The sequence below is a fragment of the Annulohypoxylon maeteangense genome, assembly GCF_022496945.1.
Source record: "Annulohypoxylon maeteangense strain CBS 123835 unplaced genomic scaffold GGS22scaffold_1, whole genome shotgun sequence".
NCBI classification, from domain to species: domain Eukaryota; kingdom Fungi; phylum Ascomycota; class Sordariomycetes; order Xylariales; family Hypoxylaceae; genus Annulohypoxylon; species Annulohypoxylon maeteangense.
Genome location: NW_025953248.1, coordinates 1,208,830 through 1,220,970, shown reverse-complemented (window position 1 = coordinate 1,220,970; position 12,141 = coordinate 1,208,830). Strand labels below are relative to the sequence as shown.

Genomic DNA, 12,141 nt, shown 5'->3' with positions numbered 1-12,141 from the left:
TTGGATGTGTAGGTATGTTGCAGGTAGAACTAGTATTTACCTAGTAGGTATGTGTGTGCTGACATGAGGTCACGCGAAAATATGAAACTGTGTGTAAGCAATATACTTACAATATACTGGACGATATATTGTATCTTAGTGAGGATTACACAGCTCAGCTTTCGAACTTCCAATGGCAATAGGTAAGCAATAAAGGTGACGTGCGGCACGGCGATTCGGCGAGAACCGGTCAGCAGCCAACCTCCATCCTTTCTTCAGGTGAGCTGTTTCATATTTGTAGATATGTATTATGTGTGCAGGCTAAGTCCGCTGCCACAAACCGTGGTCCTGGACATGCTGCCGGTGAGCATCGTCACGGGTAAAGTAAGACATGCATAACCAATGTTGGACAATCGGTCTTAGCAGTCTTAGCTGCTAAGTAGGTACGTAATGGTGATCTTGCCACATCGCATCTGGCAACTTGTCGAAGGCGATGGAGACACGGAGGAGGTCTGTAGGATCTAAACGAGTTCTGATCCTCGATCCTAATGAATCCTTTGGACTATATATTCAGCTCGAGCCAACCGAGCTCAACTAGCTTTTAGCTTAATTCGGAAGAGCGCGGTCTAGGCGTAGGCTTGCAATAGCATATAAGTCATGCCCAGGCCCCTAGTTATTTCCAACTAGGTAGACCTGTCTCCTGATATGCTGTATCAAGAACCATCCCCAGATTCCCCGGGAAATGTTCTGTGTAGCCAGCGGCTATTGTCATACTTAGCATCCCACTTATGGCTAAGTGCGAGATGCTAGCTATGACAACTGTCGATCTAGCTTGCTAAAGATAAAAGAAGAGTACTAGGTCATCAAGGTAAACTTGGTATCAAATATCCAGGTAGGCATGAATGAACGATGTTTCTACAAAGGGGTGAAGTGGAAATCATGTGATGAAAATTAAAGGGATAACTAAAGGGATGGCGACGCTGCGACGATGCTCTATTAAAAGAATACAGTCCACTAAAGCCCACTAAAGTCCGCTAAAAAGATTGGATCGACTGGGAAGTTTCGATCAATTAAAGCCGGCAACCAACGTACCCCCTGAAAACCCCCTAAAGTTACTTGGGTACTTGACGATTGACGTATTTTCCATCTGCATTCCAACTTTTTTTTCTTGGCTCTTTTTCTTCGTCCAACTTCAATGAAATATCCATCCCGACAAGAAACGAACAAATAAACAGGTGAACAGATGAACAACGATACACGAGCCAGTCGTACAATAACGAACGACAGCACAGAGCGTATGTGCCGATCCTACCAACCCTCCATATCGGAACCGCCTCCGTAAAAGTTACCCTAGGTCTGTCTAAAGGTCTTAGGTAATATTTACGGCAGACAGATGAAACGAGTCCCAGAACGAATGTTGCCATCTTGAACCCGAAAGCAAATGCCGCGCTTTCCCGCGCTCTTCCGCCTTCCCTCCAAGCTCCGGCGGCGGGCCCGACGTCGGAGGATGACCACCCTGCTCTTCCTCATCCTCATCCTAACCCTCCTCCTCGTGCCCTTCTACATCGTCTACAAGCCGCCGCGGTCGCTGATCCGGTACTTCGCGCACCGGTGGCCGGACGTGTTATGGGAGGTGCAGACGGACAAGAAGATAGTGGCGCTGACGATCGACGACGCGCCCTCGGAGCACACGCAGGAGATCCTAGCGGTGTTGAACGGGCACGAGGCGACGGCCACCTTCTTCGTCATCGGCGGCCAGGTGCCCGGCAGGGAGGAGACGCTGGCGGATATCGTGCGCAGCGGCAGCGAGCTGGGCAACCACGCGATGCACGACGAGCCCTCGCGCGCCCTCTCCGACGACGACCTCACCCTGCAGATCGAGACCGTGCGCGACCGCATCCGCGATGCCTACTCCACCGCCAACATGGACCCGAACCCGCAGATGCCGCCGCAGTACTTCCGTCCCGGCTCCGGCTTCTTCAGCGATCGCATGCGCGCTCTCGTTGATAAGCTCGGGTACAGGCTCGTGCTGGGGAGCGTCTACCCGCACGACCCGCAGATCAACTGGGCCTGGCTCAACGCGAGACATGTCCTGAGCATGGTGCGGCCCGGCGCGATTATTATATGTCACGATCGGAGAGGCTGGACAGCGCCGATGCTAAGAAAGGTGTTGAAACAACTTACAAAGGACGGATACCGTGTGGTGAGCTTGACGGAGATGTTGGAAGAAACACGGCAACGCTAAGTGTCGTGCCGCGGTGGATTAGGAAACGTGGTTACGATCCTACAGCAATACTATTTTCTAATAAGAGGCGGGTTATGGTAGGGCACCAGACCGTCTGCCATGCATTTAAGGGTATAGGAGCACTAGACGGCGTAATAGGGGTGTTTGTACCTAAGACCTGGGTATGTCATGGGTATTGGAAGGCTAATAGTACCCCCCATGTGTGGCATTGTATATAGAGATTTTTAATTCAATGATGAATGAGATATAGAAGGTATGGCACCGCTTAGATTGGGTGTGTTGGCTTAAGGGCTATGGGGAGAATGGTAGATCTCTTAGGAGATAGACTATGAATCTACCAAAATTCAATATATACTTAATTATCATCTAGTCTTCTATTATGATATGTCTCACAATGTGGCTCATGTTCTGATATCAATTTGTGTACGTTAAGTAGGATATTAAACTGTCGACTATCTATCTTCTCTCCAGTTGAAGAAGGAAGCCGGACAACTCGAGGTGTAAATACATCTGTGATTCGGAGACTCGAAGAATCTTCTAAGCAATCTAATTCAAGCCAAAACGACGTTCTATCGTCTAATTAGGCTGTTTATATGCCCAGTCCCTAGCTTCATATTCACATAAACACCATGAATCTTCGCCTCGCTCTACCTCAACCTCGTTTCCCTCATCCACCTATCCATCATATCCCACCAACTACATTCGCACCTCCAGTCCCTCTACTCTTCTTCTCCTTCCTCAACGCCTCAAACCCCTTCACCAAATCATCCCTCAAGTCCTCAAACCCCTCCAACCCAATACTAAAACGAAGCAATCTCTTATCAACCGTCGCATCCGTCATAGCCCTCCACTCGACCAAGCTCTCCACACCACCCAAACTCGTCGCATGATGGAACAGCTCCAACTTACTCGGGAACCTGCGCGCGTCCTCCTGATCCCTCATATACACCGCAAACACCGGGCCGAACCCATTCGGCATCTGCTTCCTCAACCACCCGCTCTCCAAATCCGCCTTCTGCAAACTCGCATGCTTAACCTCCAGCACCAAATCATCCACCTCACCCCCCTGCCTCGCCTGCCCGGCCAACCACGTAACCAGCTCCTCCGCATCCCGACTCTGCTTCCTCACGCGAATCTCCAACGTCCGCAAACTCCTCACACCCAACCACCCCTCAAAACTGCCCATCACAGACCCCAAAACCAACCTCTCGGCCCGCAGCTTCTCGATCCAATCCGCGTGTTTGGGGTTCACGGCCAAAACACCGGAAAGCATATCGCTGTGCCCGCCGAAATACTTCGTCCCGCTATGCATCACGACATCCGCGCCCAACACAAACGGGTCCATGAGCGGGGGCGGCGCAAACGTCGCATCAACACACAACCAACAGCCCGCCTTCCTCGCCCTCTCCGCAAAGCTGGCCAAATCCCTCGCTTCGCCCGTCGGGTTTAACGGTGTTTCGACATGCACGACATCACCCGGCCGCAACTCCGTTTCGAAGTCCGCGGAAAGCGGAACGGTAGTAAGACCAGTGAGTTTGGATAGGAGCGCAATGACGCCGTGGCAGCCGTGGTAGCCGTCGCCGATGGCGATGCGTTTGGGGTTGAGGAAGACGAGGAGCGCGTGGAAGGCGGAGAGCCCGGAGCTGTAGGAGAGCGCGGGCCCGTTGAGGATCGAGGTTAGGACTGTTTCGAAGCGCAGGGAGTTCGGCGCGGTGTCGCGCGAGTACATGTGTGAGTCGTGGGGGTTGGCGGGCTGGGAGTGGGGTTAGTTGGGAGGTGGCGAAAAGGGCAGGTAGTAGATGAAGGACTTCAGGATGGTGATTTCGATAGAAGGACAGGCAAAACTTACGTTGACGTTAACCCATAGCTTGAGCTCGTCCGGGTTATTGCTATATCTGAACGTTGTCGAGACGTGCATGGGCGGAGCAACGGCCTGGTGGGAGTTGAGGAAGTCGTCGGCGTGAATGCTCTGCGCCGATAACGAGAGGTGATGCAGCCTGGACGCCAACTCCCTTGTTGTCGTCGGTTTGCCATCGTCGGTATATACGACGGGAACTGCGATAGATGCCTCGTGAACCACGTCGTCGACGAGTTCCTGCTTAGTAGAATCTGGTACGGGTACCCCGTTACTTTGCCCGTCCGCCATGATCCGTGTTCTTCCGGTTTCCTGGCCGGTTATCCGTTCGTCTATTATATTCCAACAAAGAAATCTAGACTGTCCTCTATAAACAGACAGTCTAATCTATGTTCTAAGCAGATGTAATATTGGTAGTTAGACAGATGCGAGAAGTTAAAAGATAGTATATGAAGGTATATGATAGAGATAGTTAGGATAAAGTAGATGATGACTCGACAGGGAAAGTCGAGATATAGATCTCCACTAATACTACCTAACAATGTATGCGCCTACAACGGCGGCGGGGTAAAGTAACTTCTTAATAGGTCGGCGATCTGTTAGTAGCTCTGAACCGGAACCTAGTAGCTCGATGATCCTTAGATGCTTTGGTGAAAGCCGAATCTACCCCGTTGAGATACGCAATTGTTACGCCATCAATAGGCGGATAGGGGCATACTTCGTTAGAGCATCTGGATAACGAGGGATAAATATGGAGTCCGGAAGGCAATTCCCACTCCGTTATCGGGACTCCGTTCCGTTTATAATCTCGGCAGTGCGGACCTCGGAGTGGGATGATCGAATAAGAGGCTCGCTATATCACTAGTATAGGTAAGCAATGCGTGAGTTGTAGGTATTATTATAAGTCTTCCATTCTCTACAAATCCCCTCCTCTTCCCCCCACCTACCCACACACATGCCATTATATGCGTACGCCCTTCCGACGACATGTACCATGATTTCAACCATATTCTGTACCTCACTACGCTTTTTTGTACGCCATCGCTCAACACAAAGTTCGTCGTAGATAACGAGTTATAAACAAGGACCGGGTTAAAGATATCGAAACATCATTTGCCGTGAAATGTGAGTGATCAGATCCTTAAGCGCCTTGCTAGTCCCATCCGCAAAATGTCAAAACCGCCTCGCTTGTTATTCCCAATTATAGTCCAGGTCGAACAAAAGGAGCTCGACTCTTTCTATACATCAAATCCTATACAGCAACTCAAGAAAATTCGTTAAACGTGATTATATATGATTGGTAGAACTAGGCATGCTTCAGGATCAAGCTAGAATCAGGTTCGCCTAGATGTTGACGAGCCGGGGCTTGGTTTCCTCGAGCCGCCTACTACCTCTGCAGTGCTTCCGAGAAGATCCATCCTTTGATCGGGGTCGACTCTGCTAATATTATGATGATGGACGTGGCCGTAGCTCGTAGGTCTATCTTCAGTACTGGTAGACGGGGGATTTGGGTTAGAATCCTCCGTCTCCGCTGTCGACGATACCGAAAGGCGGTTCTGTGAATTACTTCGGTCAAAAGGCAATCTCGCCGACGTACCACCAGGGCGCATTGTAGATTCGGATTGCGTCTGTGACGGCGGGAGCTCTATAGATGGCACGGGTTGAAGTCGTCTACCAGCTAATGGATCCACGCTTGAATTCCGTTTTGAGCTCTTTCTCGGTACCTCGGGTATATCGCCGGCTTCTGTCGGTGGGTTTACAGTCCTCTGTGATGCCTGTCTGCTTGCTTTGGAGGGAAGCCTGCTAGGTACCCTAAAGCTCGAGCCGGCATCCAGGTCGGGTAGAAGCGGAGGATCTTTAGATACTCTTCTGAACTCGGCTAGGTCCATGGAATCTTCCGATCGAGCTGCTTCGCCGTCATCATCTAGCAACTCACCCCCAGCGCTGTCTTCCACGGTGCGCTTGCTCTTCCTCGACCTTGGCGTATCATCCTCGTCGTCGCTTTCTATAGGCCCATTGCGTACTACGCCCATAGCTACAGGAATACCTTCTGGTGGGTCATCGCTAAATTCTCCGCCTCTTGCCTTCATCGCAGGCGGCATTCTAGCACTCCTAACTACCTCGAAGCCCTTGCCCTTCTCCTTAGTTTTCCCACCAAAGAGGCGCTTAAGCCATCCTGTAGCGTTTGCCACTGGACTGGTAGGATCTGCAGGTCCCGTACCTAGTCTGCGACCTGCTCCCTCGGAGTTCAATGCTGGACCGCGTACCCCGTAGTAGAAATCAACCTCGCGAGTCGAGTAATCTGTTCTTGGAGCGAAGACTGGTATATATGGTGCAGGTGCCGGGGGCGGATTTATTCTCCCCGGAGAAGGTGCACTGTTATCCACATCCGTAAGCTGCTGCTCGGGCTGGCTTAACCGATGGTTCGATAAGTCGACGCTGCCTAAGGAACCACGGGTTCGATTCGGCGACGACGAACCATCGTCAATGGTTGCTCGGCGAGCACGTGGGGGGCGATAATAGGGATCTGCAGTAGGTTGAGGGCGAGTGGCTTGTCCTGGGGACGGCAGGAAGGAGAAGGTACTGGTATCTCCAGGGGTTGTTGTCGTCGGGGTAAATGCGCCACCACTACCTAGCGGGATCGAATATGCGTCTACACTCCGGGCGTCCAGAGCGCTAGAACTCCTCTGGTTTGGTCCAATTATGATACCCATACTACCAGCTGATTCACTTCTCACGCGACCATAACCTCTCTTAGTCGCGACTTCAGAGCTTAACATAGCAGTGCTACTAAGCTGGCTTTGTCGGGATGGGCCACCACGTCGGTCCACACGTCTGGAAAGTTGACGAGCGCCGAAGATCTTGGATAATCCACCCCTCGTCTGACCATCGATGTCGTCTCCCCCAGCACCCAATAAACGCGCAATTACCTCGATGATCGTCTGTAACGCGTTAAGAAAGAAACCAAAAACAAGAACACAGGCGTGTATCAATAAAATTGCATAACCGATCCATCCCTTCTGACCTTCCGAGATTCCCAAACTTGGCGTGAATGCAACCATTAGTATGACAGACACGAAACGGACTATTGAGAACCCCGTATGATAAGCATTCATCGAGGTAGGCGAATGGAAAGGCCGGAACGCGTGAAGTGTAAGTATTTGGATCACCTCGCAAACGGCCAATATTACTATTTGGGCGGTACCGGACGGCTGCACGGCGCCAATCGCAATGCCTCGCATAATTGTTAATATGATCGGAATCAGCGCAAAAGCAGCGGCTTCGTCGGAATACGTATTGTAAAGAGGTCCGTAAAGAAGGACTGTCGATAAATCATCGAATAGATGAGACCTGGGTTTGGTATTTGCGATGAGATGCATGAGCCATATCGCAAACCCAATGATCACAACCAGAGTGAGGACAGCCAACGCTATTAGGTAACCCGCAGATCGTGTAGAGACCACCAGCTGAAAGGTGGAAAGCGCAACTATAGGTAGTAGGAAATAGCTGAAGACGAGACGAATGACATTGCCGGCCGAAAAGGGCATGTTCTTGGCTCGAAGGTCTTCCTCGGGAACACGACTAATATACCGCAGAAGCCATCGAAAAAAGAAGCCGACCTGTATCAAGAGAAGCGTAGCGCCGATAATAACAAGCAGCCATACCATCATCCCAGCCCAGATATCTTGAACCTCGCTCATGCCATCTAACTGTGCAATATTTTCGAGGCCGTATGTACCATTTGTATAATAGATACCGTCGACTATGTTTTGCCACGGAGTCGCATTAGTCACAAAACTCTCATTAAACATCAACGAGGACCACGAGACTTGGCTGGCGACAGGCTGATAGAACCCGGGGTATTCCAGGGTGAGACTCCCAGTCAAAACAATAAACTGGATGTACTGGAGACAATCTCCAAATCCTGGGGTAACTAGACGTAAAAGGTCCGGATCTCTTCCATAATTGGAGGTCCAATGGAAGACGTCGCTAGTGCCCCATGGACTGGAAATTGCTGCAAAAGCTGTTGCGAATCCCACCAAAATCAGAACAAATAGGGGGGTGAATTTGAGAGGCCATGCGATTCCCCCAAGGTCTGGCGTGACGATTGCAGATACACATCCGATCGTGGTTTTCGCTGTATCGCCGTACCAAATAATGAAGGTTGGAGAGAACGAAGTGAATGCGTATGTCGAAGAAAAGTCATTTGAAATATTAAACGAAGGAAGCCCATCGGTAGTGGAAGTGTTCCTACGCAGATTATATATTAGTATTGATATTATAGAAAGTAAATAGCGATATCTCATTTTATTGACAATATCTTCTAGGGGTAGGAAACCTACGAGGATATGTCACCAAATACGGGGCCAAGCGGACAAGTCCCATTAATGAGGTTATCGCAGAAATTCACATTGTTGACGTAGGGCTCGTAGGTTAGGACATCGACTTTTTTGTGTAAAGTAGTCACTTTGCGCTGGCTGACCGGTACACTCAGATCGGGCTCATTTTGTATTTTCCCATTAAGTACCTTGGTTGGGTCGTTCCAATCCGTGGAATCCCATGCTGGCAGTGCACTGCTACCAGCGCGGCCCGTCACATTTCCCCAAACCGTGACCATTAAATTATGGGAAGGGTCCACGGTATCGAACACGGCATCGACATGCAAGGGGATCCATTGAAGTTGGGCTTCTCCCTGCGGTTGATTAGTGTAGATGTAGTTGCTGTCTAGGCAGTTGTCGAACGGCACCATTACGGCCGAAGCGGTACGAATCCAGCTACATGCTACCAAAGAACGCAGTATAATACTAGCAGAAGACGAAGAGTTTACACGTCGTTTAGCTGGGATGATGGCAGAGGAAGACGGCCAATGCCTTTCTTGCTTGGATCCACAAGCGCCTGTCATCTTGTCGGGCGAAACACGGTCTGTCGTATACGCATCTTGAGTCTCGTCGGGATCGACGTCGGTGTAGCTCGAATAAGGCGTAGGAGTACTGGGGACTCTCGAGGTATGACTTCGCATCGTTTGTTATCGGCGAGTATTTACCAAGAGCGTTTCGTCCAGGGCTTAATGCGGGAGGATCTAATACCACTAGGGCCGCATTATGCTAGAACGAAGAGCAGTCTCGTCAGGCCCAGTCGACTGACTTCTACAGCTCAGTAATTGAACGGGCGCGCGAGGGATGGAGGACGCTGATAGATATAATCGGGATGGCTGGATATGCTTCCTAGAAAGTGGGATTGTATCGATCTGCGGGCGAGTAGGAGGTGAAGATTGGATAAGAATTATAGATACGAGTGGGAAATAATAAGATGATGCGAGAAGATTTGGGAAAGGAGCTGTAGATCGGATATCGGGCACCTGGGGCGTTGATTGTGGCAGTGCGTCGTTCGGTTTGTGGTGATTATGATGTTACCAAATCTAGCGTATGAAATACATCCCAAGATGTATCGTTCGTCTAACAATCAACTGGAAGGATCCCTGCTTGGCGGATTGTTGGCTTGCTTACTGCTCGATCCGGGGCTTTTGATTTGAGGCTTTGCTGGTTACTAGGTACGGGAATGTTCATTAATAGAAATGCCAAATAAATGCGAAGACACCAACAGCGAGAGTGATAAGAAGAAGAGAAACAGCGACAGTAACAGTGACAATGAAAAGAGCTGTGTTATCAACAACAGGTTTTATTATTACTTGTAGGTATGTACTTAATAATATGAAATTGGGATGAAAATCAGAACAAAGAGAAAAAAAAAAGTTCGTTAAGAGCGGAGAGAAAAGTCCAGGGACCCTAGAAGCCGTCTTAAACGCCAACGCATCTTGCTACATTAGCGCCTAATTAAAACTGAGATACGTACCTCGTACCTCGTAAGGAAATTTCAATATGCTGTAATGGAAATGGTAAAAGCTGACGGATCCCATATTATTTTCTAGGCTCCAGCAATCCTAACAATTACATAAATCGATACAATATGAAGGGGACCGCCGACAATATATTAACGGTGATTTAGAGCTATTATATTCAACGATTTGTGTACGCGATACTTCGTGATCTTGATATTACTAACCAATCACAAGCGATGACGATACCGATGAAGTCATGACAGTTCAAACGCTACCACCTACTAGGCTATTAGAACAAGAGGAGACGGGAGGCAGGTACAATTGACGATAGAGTCCCCTGAAATTCCCAAAAGTATGGGCAAGCACTCTTCTAGGCAAACCTTCTTTTCCTTCTCGTCCCTTCTTAGACTCAAGTGCTTCTAAAATTCTCTTTAAACTTCTCTAGCCAGGGCGGTAGCTAGGGGGTACCTACTTCCTGCTATGTAAGGAACATGAGGAGCTATCCCGTGCATCATGTGAGAAACCAAGCCGTCACACAGATGCGGAGACTACGGTACTTATTAGCTTGTAGCACAGCACCGAAGCTTCTCTTCATTCAATCTTCTCAAGCCAAAAATTATTAAGTCTTGTCCAACTCGGCATCTCTTTTGCATAGTACACTATTGAATCGGGTGTTACGCGACAGCATCAATTGGGTAACGAGCTCTTCCAATGATAAGATGATTGTATCACGACTGCACGACCTCTCGAACAACTTTCCCGGCTCTAATCACTGTAATCAGTCTGTTGAATATACTCGTCCTACCTCATTGCCTGACTACGCATGTAGGTTACGGAGATCACGAAATCCAATCTCCCATAACACGGAGAGTCGATCTTGTTCCTTTCATTAGTTCGCGAGAGGGATAGTCCTATTTGTATACTAATTCTAGTATCGTGTCCGTATAGTGCTGGGTCCAGGAATGCCGGTCTGCCCAGCTACGGCAGAATGGGTTAAGAAGGAGACCGAGAGGCTGTACCAATGGCTAGTTAGGTGTGGCGCGCTCGTGTCAACTACCTCCGTCGCAACGTCGTGAGCAAGGAATCTAGTTCGGACGCCCTGCCATCAGCCGTTGAAGGGAATGTTCCGAGCGAAGCACGGTAGAGCTTCTCGTTGGACCAAATCCAATACGGGTCTTACGGGGTCTGACTGGGGGGCCACGCAGCTTCACGAGCCAGTAGATGAGCTGCGCATCCCACTGACAACTAGTCCGCGGTCCATCTCGGCCTTGGCTTTTATGCTGTATGATGAGATACGACCAGATGGGAACAGAACGCGCGAAAATTAGCATCGCTTTTAGCATCTGGGGATTTCGCGCGCGCCCAAAACACGTCAAGAAAGATTTTGTTTATTCTTCGTCCGTTCTTCTTCGCACGAATGGCACACCATCCCCCCCCCCTTATTTTCTTCGTCCCGGCTGTTTTAACCATATCCCGCAACAGCGGAGCCGCCGATCTTAAGTACCGTCCGCAGCCCATATAATCCGAAACGCGTCATTGCATGCAATTCTTCATGCGATACGAGGCCCTGGAGCCGGAAGCCTGCCTGAGGCTTGAGCAAATCGAGATCGACGCCTGGGGTCTAGACGTGGCACAGCATTAGCGCCACCGAGGAAAAGCAAGTTCTCTTCACTGTATTGCCGACTTCACCTCGCCATGACTGGGTGAGTTTGTCCGTCAGTAGTGCCGCAAAACACCACCTGCTGGGTATATGTATCATAGGGCTGTCTCGTAGATGGTGATCGAAGGTCTCAGGTCAGTTCACCGCTTAGCCCAGATTCGGGCTCTAGGTTTCGTTTCTAGCGCATCCCTTCCGAGAAGAGTCTCACAAGCCTGGCATTTTGCGTTATAGCCACGCGTTTCGACGTTGGCGTACCAATTATTATCGGTCTAACACTAGGAGTTCACTGGCATACCACGTGGCAGCAATCTTGGGGCATCATTTCTCGAGTTACTTTTATTCCATCCCGCCGGGCTCACGGTCCTCGCTTGTCCGGTCAGCTTTTGACAGCCAAATTTAGAGTTTGCGTCATTGTGGCTTCACAAGACAAGCTGAGCGAACATGTCGACTCGACTGTGTTTTGCCTCTCGGTAAGTACGCTAGAGACAATCAATAGATTTCGGATAGGCGGGTATAAGAAATGAAGATGATGTCTCATCAAAGGAACGGTTTTCAATATCTCA

At 49.7% G+C, this 12,141-nt stretch overlaps 3 protein-coding genes across 3 annotated transcripts; 1 reads left to right on the top strand and 2 right to left on the bottom strand.

Moving 5' to 3' along the window:
• The first annotated feature begins 1,060 nt into the window (after window positions 1-1,060).
• On the top strand, window positions 1,061-2,586 carry GGS22DRAFT_149225 (uncharacterized protein). The gene has a single exon (XM_047959111.1). It carries the CDS (start codon window positions 1,421-1,423, stop codon window positions 2,222-2,224), a length of 804 nt encoding a protein of 267 aa, XP_047823657.1. The 5' UTR covers window positions 1,061-1,420; the 3' UTR covers window positions 2,225-2,586.
• Window positions 2,587-2,630: 44 nt separating this feature from the next.
• GGS22DRAFT_149224 (PLP-dependent transferase) lies at window positions 2,631-4,944 on the bottom strand. Its single transcript, XM_047959110.1, has 2 exons — window positions 4,074-4,944; window positions 2,631-3,977 (listed from the first exon to the last, which is right to left on the bottom strand). The coding sequence occupies exons 1-2, from the start codon at window positions 4,368-4,370 to the stop codon at window positions 2,907-2,909; spliced, it is 1,368 nt and encodes a 455-aa protein (XP_047823656.1). The 5' UTR covers window positions 4,371-4,944; the 3' UTR covers window positions 2,631-2,906.
• Window positions 4,892-9,372, bottom strand: GGS22DRAFT_4349 (uncharacterized protein). The gene is made up of 2 exons (XM_047967081.1): window positions 8,423-9,372; window positions 4,892-8,330 (listed from the first exon to the last, which is right to left on the bottom strand). Exons 1-2 carry the CDS (start codon window positions 9,097-9,099, stop codon window positions 5,414-5,416), a joined length of 3,594 nt encoding a protein of 1,197 aa, XP_047823655.1. The 5' UTR covers window positions 9,100-9,372; the 3' UTR covers window positions 4,892-5,413.
• Window positions 9,373-12,141: the final 2,769 nt, after the last annotated feature.

Bases quoted from the DNA above. Each gene is read 5' to 3' on its own strand.
- GGS22DRAFT_149225 (XM_047959111.1), top strand. From the start codon at position 1,421: ATGCCGCGCTTTCCCGCGCTCTTCCGCCTTCCCTCCAAGCTCCGGCGG.
- GGS22DRAFT_149224 (XM_047959110.1), bottom strand. From the start codon at position 4,370: ATGGCGGACGGGCAAAGTAACGGGGTACCCGTACCAGATTCTACTAAG. The intron at 3,978-4,073 runs GTAAGTTTTGCC...CCCCACTCCCAG, and splicing joins AGCTATGGGTTAACGTCAAC to CCCGCCAACCCCCACGACTC.
- GGS22DRAFT_4349 (XM_047967081.1), bottom strand. From the start codon at position 9,099: ATGCGAAGTCATACCTCGAGAGTCCCCAGTACTCCTACGCCTTATTCG. The intron at 8,331-8,422 runs GTAGGTTTCCTA...TAATCTGCGTAG, and splicing joins GTATTTGGTGACATATCCTC to GAACACTTCCACTACCGATG.